Below are 23164 nucleotides of genomic sequence, written 5' to 3'. Positions count from 1 at the left end.
TCAACCATATAAATGACGTCAAATAGGCTCAAAATCTCAGACGGAAACCCTGGATGAGATACAACAAATAGAACATAAGAAATAGTGTGCGATTAAATGATGTCACATGTTGCCATGGTGACCACAATTCAACAGCGTGCAGCACGCATGCAAGTTATAAAGTAACAAGTAACAATCCAAAGTAACAAATGTAACAAATGTTACAAATAACAGATAGAACTCACCTGCTCTATCAGCTAATGACAAAGGTTCCAATTAATTGTTTTAATTAGTTTAATTTATGGCGAATTACTATAAATTGCCGTACATTGATTACTTTAGTCACTGAATTCAATAATTCTGTTAATTACGGAATTTAATTTCATTGGATGAGGATGTTGATGTGAATGTTGATGTTGTGGTTGAGGTGTGTGTTGATGTCGTGTTTGTTGTGGTGTGTGTTGATGTCGTGTTTGTTGAGGCGTGTGTTGATGTGTTTGTTAAGGTGTGTGTTAATGTCGTGTTTGTTGAGGTGTGTGTTGGTGGCGTGTTTGTTGTGGTGTGTGTTGATGTCGTGTTTGTTGTGGTGTGTGTTGATGTGTATGTTGATGTTGTGGTTGAGGTGTGTGTTGATGGCGTGTTTGTACTGTGGGTGTGTACCGTGACAGACGGTGAGATGAGGTGCAAAAACCGCCTGGTACTTCTGCCTGTACCTGTCCAAAAATTCGATTCGATGATGAAATGATTGAATTCGCCTTTATGTGATTTTATGTCACCATCTATAAATGGTAAATCCCAGGATAAGTTACATAAACAGATAAACCCCACATTGTGTCACCACCTAAAACATAAACCCCACATTGTGTCACCATCTGAAACATAAACCCCGCATTGTGTCACCATCTGAAACAGATAAACCCCGCATTGTGTCACCATCTGAAACAGATAAACCCCGCATTGTGTCACCATCTGTAACAGATAAACCCCACATTGTGTCACCACCTAAAACAGAACCCCACATTGTGTCACCACCTACCTGTACGCTGTATCACCAGTGGGCCTTTGCCGTCGCCAAAGTCAAAGGTCATGTTGCAGAGGTCACCAGTAGGTCCCCGGAACAGGCAGAAGACGACCTCGTAGGGCAGGTCCAGGGCAGCGGCAGGGAACTGCGGCAGGAAGAACGGGCCGGCCAGTTTCTCCACGACAGTCACGGGCTGGGGGCAAACAGTAGGTCAGTCACGTGACGGCACAGGGTGACATGTGACAATATCACGTGACGGCACAAGGTGACACGTGACGACAAAACAGCCCCAGCACTTCTACTAAAGCCACTGTAATTCTACCAAAGCACCCTGTACTTCTACAAAAGCCCCTGCACTTCTACTAAAAACCCTGTAAATCTACCAAAGCCCCTTGTACGTCTACCAAAGCCCCCATCACTTCTACAAAAGCCCATGAGCATCTACCAAAGCACCTTGTACATCTACCAAAGACCCCTGTACTTTTACAAAAGCACCCTGCACATCTACCAAAGTCCCCTGTACGTCTACCAAAGCCCCTTTATTTCTACCAAAGCCCCCTGTACTTCTACAAAAGCCCAGGTACATCTACCGAAATCCCCTGTACGTCTACCAAAGCCCCCTGTACGTATACCAAAGCCCCCCTGTACTTCTACAAAAGCCCCCTGTAGTCTACCAAAGCCCCTTTACTTCTACCAAAACCCCCTGAACGTCTACCGAAGCCCTTTTACTTCTACCAAAGCCCCCTGTACTTCTACCAAAGCCCCCTGTAATCTACCAAAGCCCCCTGTACTTCTACCAAAGCCCCCTGTACTTCTACCAAAGCCCCCTGTACATATACCAAAGCCCCCTGTAATCTACCAAAGCCCTCTGTACATCTACCAAAGCCCCATGTACATATACCACAGCCCTCTGTACATATACCACAGCCCCCTGTACATCTACCAAAGCCCCCTGTATATGTACCAAAGCCCCCTGAACATTTACCAAAGCCCCCTGAACATTTACCAAAGCCCCCTGTACATCTACCAAAGCCCCCTGTACCTCTACCAAAGCCCCTTGTACCTCTACCAAAGCCCCCTGTACCTCTACCAAAGCCCCCTGTACCTCTACCAAAGCCCCCTGTACATGTACCAAAGCCCCCTGTACATCTACCAAAGCCCCCTGTACATCTACCAAAGCCCCCTGTACATCTACCAAAGCCCCCTGTACCTCTACCAAAGCCCCCTGAACAAAGCCCCCTGTACATCTACCAAAGCCCCCTGTACCTCTACCAAAGCCCCCTGAACATCTACCAAAGCCCCCTGTACATCTACCAAAGCCCCCTGTACATCTACCAAAGCCCCCTGTACCTCTACCAAAGCCCCCTGAACAAAGCCCCCTGTACATCTACCAAAGCCCCCTGTACCTCTACCAAAGCCCCCTATACCTCTACCAAAGCCCCCTGTACGTGTACCAAAGCCCCCTGTACATGTACCAAAGCCCCCTGTACATCTACCAAAGCCCCCTGTACCTCTACCAAAGCCCCCTGAACAAAGCCCCCTGTACATCTACCAAAGCCCCCTGTACCTCTACCAAAGCCCCCTGTACATCTACCAAAGCCCCCTATACATCTACCAAAGCCCCCTGTACCTCTACCAAAGCCCCCTGTACATCTACCAAAGCCCCCTGTACATCTACCAAAGCCCCCTGTACCTCTACCAAAGCCCCCTGTACATCTACCAAAGCCCCCCCCCCCCCTGAACAAAGCCCCCTGTACCTCTACCAAAGCCCCCTGTACCTCTACCAAAGCCCCCTGTACATCTACCAAAGCCCCCCCCCCCTGAACATCTACCAAAGCCCCCTGTACATCTACCAAAGCCCCCTGTACATCTACCAAAGCCCCCTGTACGTCTACCAAAGCCCCCTGTACATCTACCAAAGCCCCCTGTACCTTGAGGCAAGTCTTGGTCCCCATGATGTTCTGTAGTCTGGCCATCACTTTGTACGTGCCCGTGTCACGGTACTGGTAGCTGTAGTTCTTGTTCATCTCTAGTGCGGGCTGGGGGAGGGGGGGAGGGGTCAGTGGGTTGTCAGTGGTTGGTGGGTTGAGAGCGGTTGGTAGGTTGTGAGTGGTGGTGGGGTGTGGGTGTGGGTGGTTGGAGATGGTGGGTGGTTGGTGGGTTGGAGATGGTGGGTGGTTGGTGGGTTGTCAGTGGTTATCAAATTTCAATTACACGTATGTTTATGTTAATTTCAATAAAATGTTTACCTGTGTTGTGTTAATGTTTACCCGTGCCAATGTCTACCTGTGTTGTGCTAATGTTTACCTGTGTTGTGCTAATGTTTACCTGTGTTGTGCTAATGTTTACCTGTGTTGTGCCAATGTCTACCTGTGTTGTGCCAATGTCTACCTGTGTTGTGCCAATGTCTACCTGTGTTTTGCCAATGTCTACCTGTGTTGTGCCAATGTCTACCTGTGTTGTGCCAATGTTTACCTGTGTTGTACCAATGTTTACCTGTGTTGTGCTTATGTTTACCTGTGTTGTGCCAATGTTTACCTGTGTTGTGCCAATGTCTACCTGTGTTGTGCAAATGTCTACCTGTGTTGTGCCAATGTCTACCTGTGTTGTGCCAATGTCTACCTGTGTTGTGCCAATGTCTACCTGTGTTGTGCCAATGTCTACCTGTGTTGTGTCAATGTTTACCTGTGCCAATGTTTACCTGTGCCAATGTTTACCTGTGCCAATGTTTACCTGTGCCAATGTTTACCTGTGCCAATGTTTACCTGTGCCAATGTTTACCTTTGTTGTGCTACTGTTTACCTGTGCCAATGTTTACCTGTGTTGTGCCAATGTTTACCTGTGCTGTGCCAATGTTTACCTGTGCTGTGCCAATGTTTACCTGTGTTGTGCCAATGTTTACCTGTGTTTTGCCAATGTTTACCTGTGTTGTGCCAATGTTTACCTGTGTTGTGCTAATGTTTACCTGTGCCAATGTTTACCTGTGTTGTGCCAATGTTTACCTGTGCTGTGCCAATGTTTACCTGTGCTGTGCCAATGTTTACCTGTGTTGTGCCAATGTTTACCTGTGTTGTGCCAATGTTTACCTGTGTTGTGCTAATGTTTACCTGTGCCAATGTTTACCTGTGTTGTGCCAATGCTTACCTGTGCTGTGCCAATGTTTACCTGTGCTGTGCCAATGTTTACCTGTGCTGTGCCAATGTTTACCTGTGCTGTGCCAATGTTTACCTGTGCTGTGCCAATGTTTACCTGTGCTGTGCCAATGTTTACCTTTGTTGTGCTAATGTTTACCTGTGCCAATGTTTACCTGTGTTGTGCCAATGTTTACCTGTGCTGTGCCAATGTTTACCTGTGTTGTGCCAATGTTTACCTGTGTTGTGCCAATGTTTACCTGTATTGTGCCAATGTTTACCTGTGTTGTGCTAATGTTTACCTGTGCCAATGTTTACCTGTGTTGTGCCAATGTTTACCTGTGCTGTGCCAATGTTTACCTGTGCTGTGCCAATGTTTACCTGTGCTGTGCCAATGTTTACCTGTGTTGTGCCAATGTCTACCTGTGTTGTGCAAATGTTTACCTGTGTTGTGCTAATGTTTACCTGTGCTGTGCTAATGTTTACATGTGTTGTGCCAATGTTTACCTGTGTTGTGCCAATGTTTACCTGTACCAATATTTACCTGTGCCAATGTTTACCTGTGTTGTGCCAATGTTTACCTGTGTTGTGCCACTGTTTACCTGTGTTGTACCAATGTTTACCAGTGCTGTGCTAATGTTTACCTGTGTTGTGCCAATGTTTACCTGTGCCAATATTTACCTGTGCCAATGTTTACCTGTGTTGTGCCAATGTTTACCTGTGTTGTGCCAATGTTTACCTGTGTTGTGCTAATGTTTACCTGTGTTGTGCCAATGTTTACCTGTGTTGTGCTAATGTTTACCTGTGTTGTGCCAATGTTTACCTGTGTTGTGCCAATGTTTACCTGTGCCAATGTTTACCTGTGTGTCCCTGCTTGTCAGCTCCCCCCAGTTGATTGTGAGCGTGGGTTCTGTGGGCAGGGCAGGGGCTGTGAACATCAGGTTGACGAGGGCGGGCGGGTGGTAGAGGGCGTACTCGTCCAGGTTGCAGTTAATCATCCCCACCCCCACCAGCACCAACATCTCCACGGACCTCGTTTGGCTGCCTGGGGAGGGGGTGGGGGTGGGGCAGATTGCAGGCGAGTTACAACTATATTGTTGAAGGCGGGTGTTGATGTGAGATTGAACTAACTCACCTCACACACATAATGTTAGCTTCAACTTCGCACCCCCACCCCATACGGGGATAGGTTAGATCAAACACTTACCCCCCGCATTCCTAAAGGTCGCCCTGACCGTAAACCTGCCACCATTGAAGTACTTGTGTACGAAGGTCTGTGCACCTGGCCAGTTGGTGTTGAGAGGTTGGGTGTACGTGTCGTTATAGCCGTCGCCATAGTCGACCGTCACTGTGACGTCAGATCCGGCGGATATGTTGGCCACGAAGTAGACGTCGTCGTAACTTGAAAAAAAAAGGTGAACAGGTAATTTTATAGGTTGGATGTAAGAGACAGGTATTTCTGTAAGAGACTGACACAGGGAGGTGTGTAAGAAGCTAATGTGTAATGTGTGTAAGAGTCTGACCTGCTGGCGTTAGCGACATTGGTTGTAAAGGTCGGGTTGGCGATAGCCGTCAGGATGGTGAAGTTTGTGGAGATCTGCTGGGTGCTGACGTCATTCCATGCCCTGAGAACCAGCGGTAGGACCATGTTCCCGCGCCCCGGCTGTAGGCTCGTCTGCCACTTGTAGGCCGAGACTTGGGAGAAATCTGGGGAATACGTCACGTCACACGTCACGAACGTCACGTGATACGTCACGAACGTCACGTGATACGCCAAGTGACACGTCAAAAACGTGTGACACGTCACGAACGTCACGGAGTAATCACGTGACGTCAGGGACGACACGTGACACGTCACGAGCACCACGTGACACGTCACGAATACCACGTGAATTAGCACTTATGTGGAAACGTAAAACTGTCTAACTCCTATAGAATTACAAGCACAATGATGTGGATGTGGTGTGGATCAACTTTTGGCGCACTGAATCCACAAACCTGGATAAAACTGATTACATTTTCAACTTGCTTACACATCCAACGCTTACATACTCAACGTGCATGAAAAAACTTTACTACGCGTGTAAACCTACACAGCCACACCCCCTCCCCCATATGATGCCCACTAAAACAAAAGTAGCTATCACGTGATCTCACTGGTCAGTGCAATTCCGTTGAGGGTGAGTGCAAAGTTCAAGGCCGTGCCAGCGTCGACCTGCCAGATGATGAAGAAGTTCTGGTTGGTGTTGGCGCCGAGGGTGAGCAGCTGGAGGTTGCTGATCAGGTCCTGGACCTTCACCTGCAGCACGTGCGTCCCTCGGCTCACCTGGTTGGAGCACGTGATGTTGATGCTGTAGACGCCAGGTGTGGCGTATGTGTAGCTGAAACATGGACCAACAGGTTAGCCGTTAGCCTATCCTTCATAACCGTTAACCTAACCATCTTAACCCTAAACAGCTTCATCACAAAAACTAACCCTAACCGTTGGCCTAACCTTCATCTTAACCCTAGCCTAAAGAGCTTCAACAAAAACACAAATCCTTACCGTTTAACCTTTAGCCCAGATAGCTTCAGCTTTAACCCTAGCCCCAACTGTCTACAAACCTACCCAAACGTAATGTGCTATACCTGTTCAAGCCTCACAAATTGATCTAACCAGCTACTCCAAAGACTTTCTAAACTTTAACGTTCAGAAGAGAAAAGGAAACACAGATTCGTTCAACTAATGTGCGCCATATTTGGTCAGATAGGGCATCACGTGACTACCTTTTGGTGGCGTTGGCCATGGGACCAGAGAGGAGGCCGCTGTTCTGTCTGCCGGTGTTGTCGCCGTAGTCGTAGGTGCAGGTGTAGTTGGTGCCAGACACCACGTTCACCAGGACAGGTGTCATCAGGCCGCGGACTGCAAGGTCAGTGAACGGAGTAGTGTCAAGGTCAAGGTGAATGTTTAAAGATGGTAGTGTAAAGGTCAAGGTGAATGTTTTAAGATGGTAGTGTAAAGGTCAAGGTGAATGTTTAAAGACGTTAGTATAAAGGTCAAGGTGAATGTTTAAAGACGGTAGTGTAAAGGTCAAGGTAGGTAAGGTTCTGTATCGTGGTCGAAAGTAAGTTTTTAAACCTCTGGTATCAAGGTCAAGGTGAGTTAACGTTCTGGCTCCATGGTCCAAGTATTAACACCTATAGTATCATGGTCAAGGTGAGTACAAGTTTTGATAACAAGGTCAAGGTGAATTTACATTTTGCAATAGAGTTTACCTGAGACAGTAGAGTTTACCTGTGGCAGTAGAGTTTACCTGTGGCAGTAGAGTTTACCTGTGGCAGTAGAGTTTACCTGTGGCAGTAGAGTTTACCTGTAGCAGTAGAGTTTAGCTGTGGCAGTAGAGTTTACCTGTGGCAGTAGAGTTTACCTGTGGCAGTAGAGTTTACCTGTGGCAGTAGAGTTTACCTATGGCCGTAGAGTTTACCTGTGGCAGTAGAGTTTACCTGTGGCAGTAGAGTTTACCTGTGGCAGTAGAGTTTACCTGTGGCAGTAGAGTTTACCTGTGGCAGTAGAGTTTACCTGTGGCAGTAGTTTACCTGTAGTGTTGCTGTACATAAAAACCCCCGTGACTTCGTCCAGGGCGTAGACTGTTGTGCCGTTGCTCTTCTGGCTGATGCTGTTGTAGATGGTGACGTTGACGTCGTAGATGCCGCTGGAGTTGAAGGTGTAGCTGAGGCTGCTGTTCCTGGTCTGCAGGAACTTGGTGCCGTCGCTGATGGTCCAGTTGTAGTAGAGGTCACTTCCTGTGGGACGCGAGCAGACGATCAGTTAGTCACGTGACGTGTACGGAGGGGGGGAGGTCAACAGCTGATGTGCTGACACAGACACAATGTCTTGTTGTGGATACAGATGTCAGCAAAAATGTTTTCTTGACGTTAAGATATCTAGTCTTTAGATGGGCATTCAAGACTACCTGTGTGACTAGCACCGACTCACCTGTGTGACTAGCACCGACTCACCTGTGTGGTTGGCACCGACCTACCTGTATGTCTAGCACCGACCCACCTGTGTGGCTGGCACTGACTCACCTGTGTGACTAGCACCGACTCACCTGTGTGGGGGTCCAGCAGGATGACGACCACCTTCCTAGTGGCACCGACTTACCTGTGTGGGGGTCCAGCAGGAAGACGACCACCTTCCTAGTGGCACCGACTTACCTGTGTGGGGGTCCAGCAGGAAGACGACCACCGTCCTCTCACCTGTGTGGGGGTCCAGCAGGAAGACGACCACCTTACTGGTGGCACCGACTTACCTGTGTGGGGGTCCAGCAGGAAGACGACCACCGTCCTCTCACCTGTGTGGGGGTCCAGCAGGAAGACGACCACCTTCCTAGTGGCACCGACTCACCTGTGTGGGGGTCCAGCAGGAAGACGACCACCTTCCTAGTGGCACCGACTCACCTGTGTGGGGGTCCAGCAGGAAGATGACCACCTTCCTGGTGGCACCGACTCACCTGTATGTTTAGCACCGACTCACCTGTGTGGGGGTCCAGCAGGAAGATGACCACCTTCCTAGTGGCACCGACTCACCTGTGTGGCTGGCACCGACTCACCTGTATGTTTAGCACCGACTCACCTGTGTGGGGGTCCAGCAGGAAGACGACCACCTTCCTAGTGGCGGTGTACACCGGTGCCTGGATGATGCTGGCATTGACCCCGTCCAGCACGAGGACAGAGGTCGAGGCCGATGACGTGGCCACGTTGGTCAGCGTCCTGCTACTGACCACAGCTGACAAGGTGAAGTTGCCAGAAGTCTGGAACCGGAACGGTAAGTAAACCTGGGGGTGAGATGTTGATACAATGTAAGTAAACCTGGGGGTGAGATGTTGATACAATGTAAGTAAACCTGGGGGTGAGATGTTGATACAATGTAAGTAAACCTGGGGGTGAGATGTTGATACAATGTAAGTAAACCTGGGGGTGAGATGTTGATACAATGTAAGTAAACCTGGGGGTGAGATGTTGATACAATGTAAGTAAACCTGGGGGTGAGATGTTGATACAATGTAAGTAAACCTGGGGGTGAGATGGTGATACAATGTAACTAAACCTGGGGGTGAGATGTTGATACAATGTAAGTAAACCTGGGGGTGAGATGTTGATACAATGTAAGTAAACCTGGGGGTGAGATGTTGATACAATGTAAGTAAACCTGGGGGTGAGATGTTGATACAATGTAAGTAAACCTGGGGGTGAGATGTTGATACAATGTAAGTAAACCTGGGGGTGAGATGTTGATACAATGTAAGTAAACCTGGGGGTGAGATGTTGATACAATGTAAGTAAACCTGGGGGTGAGATGTTGATACAATGTAAGTAAACCTGAGGGTCAGATGTTGATACAATGTAAGTAAACCTGGGGGTGAGATGTTGATACAATGTAAGTAAACCTGGGGGTGAGATGTTGATACAATCTCAACTTTTCTGTTTGTAACACCTTTTTAATGGAGATGCCCACTCCCCTCCCCCCATCATTTAGCTGACCTCATACTAATGTGAGACTGACCTTTGACCCAGCTGAAGCGACGGCCGTGATGGCGTGTCGTGCGGTGATGACAGTTCCGCCAGACGAGACGAACGACTGGCTGACGGTGGTGCTGCTGTAGGTGAACATCCGGTCAGATGTGTCCGCGGTGCTGGAGATCCTGGCCAGAACACTGGCACCAGAGTCCTGCTGTAGGCCCATGATATAGCCGGGCTCCACCTGGTGGGCAGGGGCAGGTGGTCAGTGAGGCACGTGGTCAGTGGGGTCACCTGGTCAGTGGGGTCACGTGGTCAGTGGGGTCACGTGGTCAGTGGGGTCACGTGGTCAGTGGGGTCACGTGGTCAGTGGGGTCACGTGGTCAGTGGGGTCACAGGGTCAGTGGGGTCACAGGGTCAGTGGGGTCACGTGGTCTGTGGGGTCACAGGGTCAGTGGGGTCACGTGGTCAGTGGGGTCACAGGGTCAGTGGGGTCACGTGGTCAGTGGGGTCACAGGGTCAGTGGGGTCACGTGGTCAGTGGGGTCACAGGGTCAGTGGGGTCATGTGGTCAGTGGGGTCACGTGGTCAGTGGGGTCACGTGGTCAGTGGGGTCACGTGGTCAGTGGGGTCAGTGGGGTCACGTGGTCGTGAGGTCACACGCAAGGTCATATGGGTCAGTGAAGTCACACACAAGGTCATATGGGTCAGCCAACTCACACAACAAGGTCATATGGATAGGTGAGGTCACACAACAAGGTCATATGGGTCAGTGAGGTCACACAACAAGAATGCTGAGTACATAGGCGAGAGAAAGAAACTCACCTGTAATTTTGTCGACTCAGGTACATAGATGTACCCAGTACTTGCTGCTGTCACTGTTACTTTATACATTATCTGTCACAAAAGGTGTTTTCGGAATGTATGACCATCGAAATGGAAAATGTGACAATTTGACTAACCAATTTTAAAATGTGACAATTAGGCTAACGAAACTTTAAAAAAAACCTGGCCAACCTGGTATGACATAGGCAAGCTGGCATATCGCGAGACCGTCTGAGCACACGACGAGTAGCACTTGGACGCTTGACCACAGAACTGCTGACCCGTGGCGCACGAGACGACCTTGGCCGTGGATGACTCACAGCTGCTGGAGCAGGTGTTTCGGCTGTAGCAGTAGGTGCCACTGCTGCAGGTGGGCTTCAGGATCTGGTGATGTATGGGAGGCGTTAGGGGCTTCAGGTGGGCTTCAGGATCTGGTGATGTATGGATGGGAGGGTTGGGGCTTCAGGTGGGCTTCAGGATCTGGTAATGTATGGGAGGTGTTAGGGGCTTCAGGTGGGCTTCAGGATCTGGTGATGTATGGGAAGCGTTAGGGGCTTCAGGTGGGCTTCAGGATCTGGTGATGTATGGATGGGAGGGTTGGGGCTTCAGGTGGGCTTCAGGATCTGGTAATGTATGGGAGGTGTTAGGGGCTTCAGGTGGGCTTCAGGATCTGGTGATGTATGGGAGGCGTTAGGGGCTTCAGGTGGGCTTCAGGATCTGGTGATGTATGGATGGGAGGGTTGGGGCTTCAGGTGGGCTTCAGGATCTGGTAATGTATGGGAGGTGTTAGGGGCTTCAGGATCTGGTGATGGATAGGAGGTGTTAGGGGCTTCAGGTGGGCTTCAGGATCTGGTAATGTATGGGAGGCGTTAGGGGCTTCAGGTGGGCTTCAGGATCTGGTAATGTATGGGAGGTGTTAGGGGCTTCAGGATCTGGTGATGGATGGGAGGTGTTAGGGGCTTCAGGTGGGCTTCATGATCTGGTAATGTATGGGAGGTGTTAGGGGCTTCAGGATCTGGTGATGTATGGGAGGTGTTAGGGGCTTTAGGTGGGCTTCAGGATCTGGTAATGTATGGGAGGTGTTAGGGGCTTCAGGATCTGGTGATGTATGGGAGGTGTTAGGGGCTTTAGGTGGGCTTCAGGATCTGGTAATGTATGGGAGGTGTTAGGGGCTTCAGGATCTAGTGATGGATGGGAGGTGTTAGGGCTGCAGGTGGGCTTCATGTGGGCTTCAGGATCTGGTGAGGTATGGGAGGTGTTAGCGGCTTAAGGTGGGCTTCAGGATCTGGTAATGTATGGGAGGTGTTAGGGGCTAGGATCTGGTGATGGATAGGAGGTGTTAGGGGCTTTAGGTGGGCTTCAGGATCTGGTGATGTATGGGATGTGTTAGGGGCTTCAGGTGGGCTTTAGGATCTGGTAATGTATGGGAGGTGTTAGGGGCTTCAGGTGGGCTTTAGGATCTGGTAATGTTTGGGAGGTGTTAGGGGCTTCAGGATCTGGTAATGTATGGGAGGTGTTAGGGGCTTTAGGATCTGGTGATGGATGGGAGGTGTTTGGGGCTTCAGGTGGGCTTCAGGATCTAGTAATGTATGGGATGTGTTAGGGGCTTCAGGTGGGCTTCAGGATCTGGTGATGGATGGGAGGTGTTAGGGGCTTCAGGTGGGCTTTAGGATCTGGTAATGTTTGGGAGGTGTTAGGGGCTTCAGGATCTGGTAATGTATGGGAGGTGTTAGGGGCTTTAGGATCTGGTGATGGATGGGAGGTGTTTGGGGCTTCAGGTGGGCTTCAGGATCTGGTAATGTATGGGAGGTGTTAGGGGCTTCAGGTGGGCTTCAGGATCTGGTAATGTATGGGAGGTGTTAGGGGCTTCAGGTGGGCTTCAGGATCTGGTGATGGATGGGAGGGTTGGGGCTTCAGGTGGGCTTCAGGATCTGGTAATGTATGGGAGGTGTTAGGGGCTTCAGGATCTGGTGATGGATGGGAGGTGTTAGGGGCTTAAGGTGGGCTTCAGGATCTGGTAATGTATGGGAGGTGTTAGGGGCTTCAGGTGGGCTTCAGGATCTGGTGATGGATGGGAGGTGTTAGGGGCTTTAGGTGGGCTTCAGGATCTGGTAATGTATGGGAGGGTAGGGGCTTCAGGTGGGCTTCAGGATCTGGTGATGTATGGGAGGTGTTAGGGCTTCAGGATCTGGTGATGTATGGGAGGTGTTAGGGCTGCAGGTGGGCTTCATGTGGGCTTCAGGATCTGGTGATGTATGGGAGGTGTTAGGGGCTTAAGGTGGGCTTCAGGATCTGGTAATGTATGGGAGGTGTTAGGGGCTTTAGGATTTGGTGATGGATGGGAGGTGTTAGGGGCTTCAGGTGGGCTTTAGGATCTGGTGATGTATGGGAGGTGTTAGGGGCTTTAGGATCGGCTAATGTATGGGAGGTGTTAGGAGCTTCATGATCTGGTAATGTATGGGAGGTGTTAGGGGCTTCAGGATCTGGTAATGTATGGGAGGTGTTAGGGGCTTTAGGATCTGGAATGTATGGGAGGTGTTAGGGGCTTCAGGATCTGGTAATGTATGGGAGGTGTTAGGGGCTTTAGGATCGGGTAATGTATGGGAGGTGTTAGGGGCTTTAGGATCTGGTAATGTATGGGAGGTGTTAGGGGCTTTAGGGTCTGGTAATGTATGGGAGGTGTTAGGGGCTTCAGGATCTGGTAATGTATGGGAGGTGTTAGGGGCTTCAGGATCTGGTAATGTATGGGAGGTGTTAGGGGCTTCAGGTGGGCTTCAGGATCTAGTGATGGATGGGAGGTGTTAGAGGCTTTAGGATCGGGTAATGTATGGGAGGTGTTAGGAGCTTCATGATCTGGTAATGTATGGGAGGTGTTAGGAGCTTCAGGTGGGCTTCAGGATCTGGTAATGTATGGAAGGTGATAGGGGCTTTAGGCATTATGGGCTTCAGGATCTGGTAATGTATGGGGGGCACCATGTAATACACACACATCAAGACACAAGTAAAACCAAACTGTTTTTCGATTCGACTTTCTGAGTTCAACCATCTCAACAACTTCCTGAGTTCAACCATCCCAACAACTTCCTGAGTTCAACCATCCCAACAACTTCCTGAGTTCAACCATCCCAACAACTTCCTGAGTTCAACCATCTCATCAACTTCCTGAGTTCAACCATCTCAACTTCCTGAGTTCAACCATCTCAACTTCCTGAGTTCAACCATCCCAACAACTTCCTGAGTTCAACCATCCCAACAACTTCCTGAGTTCAACCATCTCATCAACTTCCTGAGTTCAACCATCCCAACAACTTCCTGAGTTCAACCATCTCAACTTCCTGAGTTCAACCATCCCAACAACTTCCTGAGTTCAACCATCCCAACAACTTCCTGAGTTCAACCATCTCATCAACTTCCTGAGTTCAACCATCTCAACAACTTCCTGAGTTCAACCATCCCAACAACTTCCTGAGTTCAACCATCTCAACTTCCTGAGTTCAACCATCCCAACAACTTCCTGAGTTCAACCATCCCAACAACTTCCTGAGTTCAACCATCTCATCAACTTCCTGAGTTCAACCATCCCAACAACTTCCTGAGTTCAACCATCTCAACTTCCTGAGTTCAACCATCCCAACAACTTCCTGAGTTCAACCATCCCAACAACTTCCTGAGTTCAACCATCCCAACAACTTCCTGAGTTCAACCATCTCATCAACTTCCTGAGTTCAACCATCCCAACAACTTCCTGAGTTCAACCATCCCAACAACTTCCTGAGTTCAACCATCTCATCAACTTCCAGGCCTAAATTTTTAAACTGCTAAACTGGTGTACTTCTCCATCCACCGCTTTAATTGACGTTGTTCCATATTCGATTGGCAAAGAAAACGGTGGGTGGGATCGATACACTTTTGATACTCGCCACCGCGATAATCAACATCGGCCGCCTGCGCAAATTGGACGAGAATTTCAGTTTAATTGGCATCGATCGTCGGCCATTGAGTTTAAATTAACGGGCGATGTAGTCCGTGGTTGGGGTAAGGTTGGTGGCGTCATTGACGCTTGGCTTGGTCAAATAATTTACCCAGCGGCGTCAACGGTCGATGCTGGCTAAAGACGCGGCGTCATTGTTCGTGGCGAGGTATTAAGCAGGAGTCAGCGGCGTCATTACAGTCAGGCACTTTGAGTCTTTTATTTCAACCATCACGGTTCGGTATAAAGCAGGGGTCTCCAAACTTTTCAGCCCGAGGGCCGCATTAACTATCAAATATAAGGTCGGGGGCCAGAGTTTCTTCCAGGCATCTCTTCGGGGTGGCTGAGCCCCCCCCCCCCCCCCGAAGAGCGCACCACACACCCAACGGAATATATATATATATATATATATATATATATATATATATATATATATATATATATATATATATATATATATATATATATATATATATATATATATACACACATTTTAAGTGCCTCCCACCCGAGAAAAAAGTCTGAAAGAAACACTGTCGGGGACCGACAACCCACTCGAGGTTTCAAGTTTGTTCTCAAATTTTTCGTTACGTAGGCCAACTTCATTCTAGAAAAAGTTTGTATGTTGTTCCAAAATTTGAAAGGTGCTTGGATGCAAAAGTTTTAATATTAGGAATATCTTCCTTGGGCAAATATTTATAAAACCCACCCGTCCTTATTTGAACTTGTCTTTAAGGAGGTCATTTGCTGGGCAATTGGCCACATTTACTTCAATGGTATTTACACCCAATGCTACATTTTCCGTTTGTTTTGAATTTTTTCTCAGCCACCTCCAACAAAATTATTTTTTTCCGTTGACAAAAGGATCTCAGAGAGTCCGAGGGCCGGATGAAAGGACCTCGCGGGCCGCATCCGGCTCGCGGGCCGTAGTTTGGAGACCCCTGGTATAAAGGTTTGCAATGTATGGTGTGTTCAAATGAGTGTTTTGTATCTTGTATTTAAATAAGTCTGTGTATCCTGTGTTTAAAATGAAAACACCCAGACTACTGATACCAAACATCCACAAGCCACCAACACAAAGAAAATTGAACCAAATGGACCATAAAACTGTGTGACCTTAACCAAACTACCACCAGAGATAATAGTTCAAATATGTAGCCACATTACCAGGAAACTGTTCTACCACACTTGGCTGCTAGTTGTGTTGTGTTGTATTGTGTTGTGTTGTGTTGTGTTCGTTAATAGACGTTTGGAACCAATTGAAATGGCACTTCCTGTTTGCTGCTTCGCTTGGCTAGTGAACTCTGGCGGCTGGGTGAGTTGATGGAAGGAGGGTTTGGTGAGTTGATTAATGGAGCGCTCACACACTAGCTAGCGGGCTTTTCACACACATTCACGTGAGGGGACAAATGGTTGGGACAAATGGTAGGGGCAAATGGTAGGGACTAATGATGTTGAGACAGCTGCTTTAAGACACTCACCAAGACAGTCAGCTAGGGACCAATGAAGTTGAGACAGCTACTTTAAGACACTCACCAAGACATTCAGCTAGGGACCAATGATGTTGAGACAGCTACTTTAAGACACTCACCAAGACAGTCAGCTAGGGACCAAGGAAGTTGAGACAGCTACTTTAAGACACTCACCAAGACAGTCAGCTAGGGACCCATGAAGTTGAGACAGCTACTTTAAGACACTCACCAAGACAGTCAGCTAGGGACCCATGAAGTTGAGACAGCTACTTTAAGACACTCACCAAGACAGTCAGCTAGGGACCAATGAAGTTGAGACAGCTACTTTAAGACACTCACCAAGACAGTCAGCTAGGGACCAATGAAGTTGAGACAGCTACTTTAAGACACTCACCAAGACGGTCAGCTAGGGACCAATGATGTTGAGACAGGTACTTTAAGACAACAAGACGGTCAGCTAGGGACCAATGATGTTGAGACAGCTACTTTAAGACACTCACCAAGACGGTCAGCTAGGGACCAATGATGTAGAGACAGCTACTTTAAGACACTCACCAAGACAGTCAGCTAGGGACCAATGAAGTTGAGACAGCTACTTTAAGACACTCACCAAGACAGTCAGCTTGCCGGTGCCCAGAGTGTCCAGGTACATCTGCCAGCCGATGACCTTCCCAGAGACCGTGAACTCTGCTGCCGGCATGACGTACACCTGTTGGTTGGAGTTGCCGGGGTTCGCTCCCTTGGCTGGTACACTGGCTCCTGCTAGGGAGAGGGGTGGGTCTGTGGGGGACGGGGGGGGGGGGGGAAGGGGGAGAATAAGTGTCAGGTGACGACACATATGGCACACGTCAGATGACACACGTCAGATGACACACGTCAGATGACACACGTCAGATGGCACACGTCAGATGACACACGTCAGACGACACATGTCAGATGACACACGTCAGATGACACACGTCAGATGACACATGTCAGATGACACACGTCAGATGACATACGTCAGATGGCACACGTCAGATGACACACGTCAGATGACACACGTCAGATGACACACGTCAGATGACACACGTCAGATGACACACGTCAAATGGCACTCGTCAGATGACACACGTCAGATGACACACGTTAGATGACACACGTCAAATGGCACTCGTCAGATGACACACGTCAGACGACACACGTCAGATGACACACGTCAGATGGCACAAGTCAGATGACACACGTCAGACGACACACGTCAGATGAAACACGTCAGACGACACACGTCAGATGACACACGTCAGACGACACACGTCAGATGACACTTCAGATGACACACGTCAGACGACACACGTCACAAAATCAAACAACCGAAAGGTTGGTAACAATTCAAATGTTGAACTAATCATTGAGATTATTCTGGAAGTAATTGGGTCATTAAAAGCTTTCAGGAGTCATTAAGTCATTAAGATTGTTCGAGAGTAACTTAAATGTGATGAAACTGTAGCTGTGTTGTACAAACATCTGAAGTCACGGACTGTTCTAATGGGGCAGCCCGTCAGCGGATGGTGATGTTGTAGTTAGCTAGTGGTGGTGATGTTGTAGTTAGCTAGTGGTGGTGATGTTGCAGTTAGCTAGTGGTGGTGATGTTGCAGTTAGCTAGTGGTGGTGATGTTGTAGTTAGCTAGTGGTGGTGATGTTGTAGTTAGCTAGTGGTGGTGATGTTGTAGTTAGCTAGTGGTGGTGTTGTAACGTTAGATACTGATGGTGATGTTGTAGTTAGCTAGTGGTGGTGATGTTGTAGTTAGCTAGTGGTGGTGATGTTGTAGTTAGCTAGTGGTGGTGATGTTGTAGTTAGCTAGTGGTGGTGATGTTGTAGTTAGCTAGTGGTGGTGATGTTGTAGTTAGCTAGTGGTGGTGATGTTGTAGTTAGCTAGTGGTGGTGATGTTGTAGTTAGCTAGTGGTGGTGATGTTGTAGTTAGCTAGTGGTGGTGATGTTGTAGTTAGCTAGTGGGGGTGATGTTGTAGTTAGCTAGTGGTGGTGATGTTGTAATTAGCTAGTGGTGGTGATGTTGTAGTTAGCTAGTGGTGATGATGTTGTAGTTAGCTAGTGGTGGTGATGTTGTAGTTAGCTAGTGGTGGTGATGTAGTTAGCTACTGATGGCGATGTAGTAGTTAGCTAGTGATGGTGATGTTGTAGTTAGCTAGTGGTGGTGATGTTGTAGTTAGCTACTGATGTTGGTGTTGTAGTTAGCTAGTGGTGGTGATGTTGTAGTTAGCTACTGATGGTGATGTTGTAGTTAGCTACTGATGGTGGTGTTGTAGTTAGCTAGTGGTGGTGATGTTGTAGTTAGCTAGTGGCGGTGATGTTGTAGTTAGCTAGTGGCGGTGATGTTGTAGTTAGCTACTTATTGTGATGTTGTAGTTAGCTACTGAAGGTGATGTTGTAGTTTGCTAGTGGTGATGATGTTGTAGTTAGCTAGTGGTGGTGATGTTGTAGTTAGCTACTGATGGTGATGTAGTAGTTAGCTAGTGATGGTGATGTTGTAGTTAGCTAGTGGTGGTGATGTTGTAGTTAGCTAGTGGTGGTGATGTTGTAGTTAGCTAGTGGTGGTGATGTTGTAGTTAGCTAGTGGTGGTGTTGTAACGTTAGATACTGATGGTGATGTTGTAGTTAGCTAGTGGTGGTGATGTTGTAGTTAGCTAGTGGTGGTGATGTTGTAGCTAGCTAGTGGTGGTGATGTTGTAGTTAGCTAGTGGTGGTGATGTTGTAGTTAGCTAGTGGTGGTGATGTTGTAGTTAGCTAGTGGTGGTGATGTTGTAGTTAGCTAGTGGTGGTGATGTTGTAGTTAGCTAGTGGTGCTGATGTTGTAGTTAGCTAGTGGTGCTGATGTTGTAGTTAGCTAGTGGTGGTGTTGTAACGTTAGATACTGATGGTGATGTTGTAGTTAGCTAGTGGTGGTGATGTTGTAGTTAGCTAGTGGTGGTGATGTTGTAGTTAGCTAGTGGTGGTGATGTTGTAGTTAGCTACTGATGGTGATGTTGTAGTAAGCTAGTGGTGATGATGTTGTAGTTAGCTAGTGGTGGTGATGTTGTAGTTAGCTAGTGGTGGTGATGTAGTTAGCTACTGATGGCGATGTAGTAGTTAGCTAGTGATGGTGATGTTGTAGTTAGCTAGTGGTGGTGATGTTGTAGTTAGCTACTGATGTTGGTGTTGTAGTTAGCTAGTGGTGGTGATGTTGTAGTTAGCTACTGATGGTGATGTTGTAGTTAGCTACTGATGGTGGTGTTGTAGTTAGCTAGTGGTGGTGATGTTGTAGTTAGCTAGTGGCGGTGATGTTGTAGTTAGCTAGTGGCGGTGATGTTGTAGTTAGCTACTTATTGTGATTTTGTAGTTAGCTACTGACGGTGATGTTGTAGTTAGCTAGTGGTGATGATGTTGTAGTTAGCTAGTGGCGGTGATGTTGTAGTTAGCTACTGATGGTGATGTAGTAGTTAGCTAGTGATGGTGATGTTGTAGTTAGCTAGTGGTGGTGATGTTGTAGTTAGCTAGTGGTGGTGATGTTGTAGTTAGCTAGTGGTGGTGTTGTAACGTTAGATACTGATGGTGATGTTGTAGTTAGCTAGTGGTGGTGATGTTGTAGTTAGCTAGTGGTGGTGATGTTGTAGTTAGCTAGTGGTGGTGATGTTGTAGTTAGCTAGTGGTGGTGATGTTGTAGTTAGCTAGTGGTGGTGATGTTGTAGTTAGCTAGTGGTGGTGATGTTGTAGTTAGCTAGTGGTGGTGATGTTGTAGTTAGCTAGTGGTGGTGATGTTGTAGTTAGCTAGTGGTGGTGATGTTGTAGTTAGCTAGTGGGGGTGATGTTGTAGTTAGCTAGTGGTGGTGATGTTGTAATTAGCTAGTGGTGGTGATGTTGTAGTTAGCTAGTGGTGATGATGTTGTAGTTAGCTAGTGGTGGTGATGTTGTAGTTAGCTAGTGGTGGTGATGTAGTTAGCTACTGATGGCGATGTAGTAGTTAGCTAGTGATGGTGATGTTGTAGTTAGCTAGTGGTGGTGATGTTGTAGTTAGCTACTGATGTTGGTGTTGTAGTTAGCTAGTGGTGGTGATGTTGTAGTTAGCTACTGATGGTGATGTTGTAGTTAGCTACTGATGGTGGTGTTGTAGTTAGCTAGTGGTGGTGATGTTGTAGTTAGCTAGTGGCGGTGATGTTGTAGTTAGCTAGTGGCGGTGATGTTGTAGTTAGCTACTTATTGTGATGTTGTAGTTAGCTACTGAAGGTGATGTTGTAGTTTGCTAGTGGTGATGATGTTGTAGTTAGCTAGTGGTGGTGATGTTGTAGTTAGCTACTGATGGTGATGTAGTAGTTAGCTAGTGATGGTGATGTTGTAGTTAGCTAGTGGTGGTGATGTTGTAGTTAGCTAGTGGTGGTGATGTTGTAGTTAGCTAGTGGTGGTGATGTTGTAGTTAGCTAGTGGTGGTGTTGTAACGTTAGATACTGATGGTGATGTTGTAGTTAGCTAGTGGTGGTGATGTTGTAGTTAGCTAGTGGTGGTGATGTTGTAGCTAGCTAGTGGTGGTGATGTTGTAGTTAGCTAGTGGTGGTGATGTTGTAGTTAGCTAGTGGTGGTGATGTTGTAGTTAGCTAGTGGTGGTGATGTTGTAGTTAGCTAGTGGTGGTGATGTTGTAGTTAGCTAGTGGTGCTGATGTTGTAGTTAGCTAGTGGTGCTGATGTTGTAGTTAGCTAGTGGTGGTGTTGTAACGTTAGATACTGATGGTGATGTTGTAGTTAGCTAGTGGTGGTGATGTTGTAGTTAGCTAGTGGTGGTGATGTTGTAGTTAGCTAGTGGTGGTGATGTTGTAGTTAGCTACTGATGGTGATGTTGTAGTAAGCTAGTGGTGATGATGTTGTAGTTAGCTAGTGGTGGTGATGTTGTAGTTAGCTAGTGGTGGTGATGTAGTTAGCTACTGATGGCGATGTAGTAGTTAGCTAGTGATGGTGATGTTGTAGTTAGCTAGTGGTGGTGATGTTGTAGTTAGCTACTGATGTTGGTGTTGTAGTTAGCTAGTGGTGGTGATGTTGTAGTTAGCTACTGATGGTGATGTTGTAGTTAGCTACTGATGGTGGTGTTGTAGTTACCTAGTGGTGGTGATGTTGTAGTTAGCTAGTGGCGGTGATGTTGTAGTTAGCTAGTGGCGGTGATGTTGTAGTTAGCTACTTATTGTGATTTTGTAGTTAGCTACTGACGGTGATGTTGTAGTTAGCTAGTGGTGATGATGTTGTAGTTAGCTAGTGGCGGTGATGTTGTAGTTAGCTACTGATGGTGATGTAGTAGTTAGCTAGTGATGGTGATGTTGTAGTTAGCTAGTGGTGGTGATGTTGTAGTTAGCTAGTGGTGGTGATGTTGTAGTTAGCTAGTGGTGGTATTGTTGTAGTTAGCTAGTGGTGGTGTTGTAACGTTAGATACTGATGGTGATGTTGTAGTTAGCTAGTGGTGGTGATGTTGTAGTTAGCTAGTGGTGGTGATGTTGTAGTTAGCTAGTGGTGGTGATGTTGTAGTTAGCTAGTGGTGGTGATGTTGTAGTTAGCTAGTGGTGGTGATGTTGTAGTTAGCTAGTGGTGGTGATGTTGTAGTTAGCTAGTGGCGGTGATGTTGTAGTTAGCTAGTGGCGGTCATGTTGTAGTTAGCTACTTATTGTGATGTTGTAGTTAGCTACTGAAGGTGATGTTGTAGTTAGCTAGTGGTGATGATGTTGTAGTTAGCTAGTGGTGGTGATGTTGTAGTTAGCTACTGATGGTGATGTAGTAGTTAGCTAGTGATGGTGATGTTGTAGTTAGCTAGTGGTGGTGATGTTGTAGTTAGCTAGTGGTGGTGATGTTGTAGTTAGCTAGTGGTGGTGATGTTGTAGTTAGCTAGTGGTGGTGTTGTAACGTTAGATACTGATGGTGATGTTGTAGTTAGCTAGTGGTGGTGATGTTGTAGTTAGCTAGTGGTGGTGATGTTGTAGTTAGCTAGTGGTGGTGATGTTGTAGTTAGCTAGTGGTGGTGATGTTGTAGTTAGCTAGTGGTGGTGATGTTGTAGTTAGCTAGTGGTGGTGATGTTGTAGTTAGCTAGTGGTGGTGATGTTGTAGTTAGCTAGTGGTGCTGATGTTGTAGTTAGCTAGTGGTGCTGATGTTGTAGTTAGCTAGTGGTGGTGTTGTAACGTTAGATACTGATGGTGATGTTGTAGTTAGCTAGTGGTGGTGATGTTGTAGTTAGCTAGTGGTGGTGATGTTGTAGTTAGCTAGTGGTGGTGATGTTGTAGTTAGCTACTGATGGTGATGTTGTAGTAAGCTAGTGGTGATGATGTTGTAGTTAGCTAGTGGTGGTGATGTTGTAGTTAGCTAGTGGTGGTGATGTAGTTAGCTACAGATGGCGATGTAGTAGTTAGCTAGTGATGGTGATGTTGTAGTTAGCTAGTGGTGGTGATGTTGTAGTCAGCTACTGATGTTGGTGTTGTAGTTAGCTAGTGGTGGTGATGTTGTAGTTAGCTACTGATGGTGATGTTGTAGTTAGCTACTGATGGTGGTGTTGTAGTTAGCTAGTGGTGGTGATGTTGTAGTTAGCTAGTGGCGGTGATGTTGTAGTTAGCTAGTGGCGGTGATGTTGTAGTTAGCTACTTATTGTGATTTTGTAGTTAGCTACTGAAGGTGATGTTGTAGTTAGCTAGTGGTGATGATGTTTTGGTTAGCTAGTGGTGGTGATGTTGTAGTTAGCTACTGATGGTGATGTAGTAGTTAGCTAGTGATGGTGATGTTGTAGTTAGCTAGTGGTGGTGATGTTGTAGTTAGCTGGTGGTGGTGATGTTGTAGTTAGCTAGTGGTGGTGATGTTGTAGTTAGCTAGTGGTGGTGTTGTAACGTTAGATACTGATGGTGATGTTGTAGTTAGCTAGTGGTGGTGATGTTGTAGTTAGCTAGTGGTGGTGATGTTGTAGTTAGCTAGTGGTGGTGATGTTGTAGTTAGCTAGTGGTGGTGATGTTGTAGTTAGCTAGTGGTGGTGATGTTGTAGTTAGCTAGTGGTGGTGATGTTGTAGTTAGCTAGTGGTGGTGATGTTGTAGTTAGCTAGTGGTAGTGATGTTGTAGTTAGCTAGTGGTGCTGATGTTGTAGTTAGCTAGTGGTGGTGATGTTGTAGTTAGCTAGTGGTGGTGTTGTAACGTTAGATACTGATGGTGATGTTGATGTTAGCTAGTGGTGGTGATGTTGTAGTTAGCTAGTGGTGGTGATGTTGTAGTTAGCTA

At 47.3% G+C, this 23164-nt stretch overlaps 1 protein-coding gene across 1 annotated transcript in view; it reads right to left on the bottom strand.

Annotated features, from left to right (window-relative positions):
• The window catches only part of LOC131941308 (uncharacterized), a 92025-nt gene that overhangs the window by 31902 nt on the left and 36959 nt on the right, over positions 1-23164 (bottom strand). Inside the window, exons 7-18 of the mRNA XM_059300502.1 lie at positions 16507-16676; positions 10647-10838; positions 9677-9874; positions 8747-8948; positions 7708-7914; positions 6898-7033; positions 6289-6512; positions 5655-5838; positions 5339-5532; positions 4992-5176; positions 2932-3039; positions 1016-1193 (exon numbers count right to left, since the gene is read on the bottom strand). Coding sequence (XP_059156485.1) covers positions 1016-1193; positions 2932-3039; positions 4992-5176; positions 5339-5532; positions 5655-5838; positions 6289-6512; positions 6898-7033; positions 7708-7914; positions 8747-8948; positions 9677-9874; positions 10647-10838; positions 16507-16676 — 2178 coding nt within the window. The remainder of the gene's footprint in view (positions 1-1015; positions 1194-2931; positions 3040-4991; positions 5177-5338; positions 5533-5654; positions 5839-6288; positions 6513-6897; positions 7034-7707; positions 7915-8746; positions 8949-9676; positions 9875-10646; positions 10839-16506; positions 16677-23164) is intronic.

This window comes from Physella acuta, unplaced genomic scaffold (assembly GCF_028476545.2).
Source record: "Physella acuta isolate Inbredline_101_S28 unplaced genomic scaffold, ASM2847654v3 ptg000357l, whole genome shotgun sequence".
NCBI classification, from domain to species: Eukaryota; Metazoa; Mollusca; class Gastropoda; family Physidae; genus Physella; species Physella acuta.
This window is presented reverse-complemented; position numbering and strand designations above follow the sequence as displayed.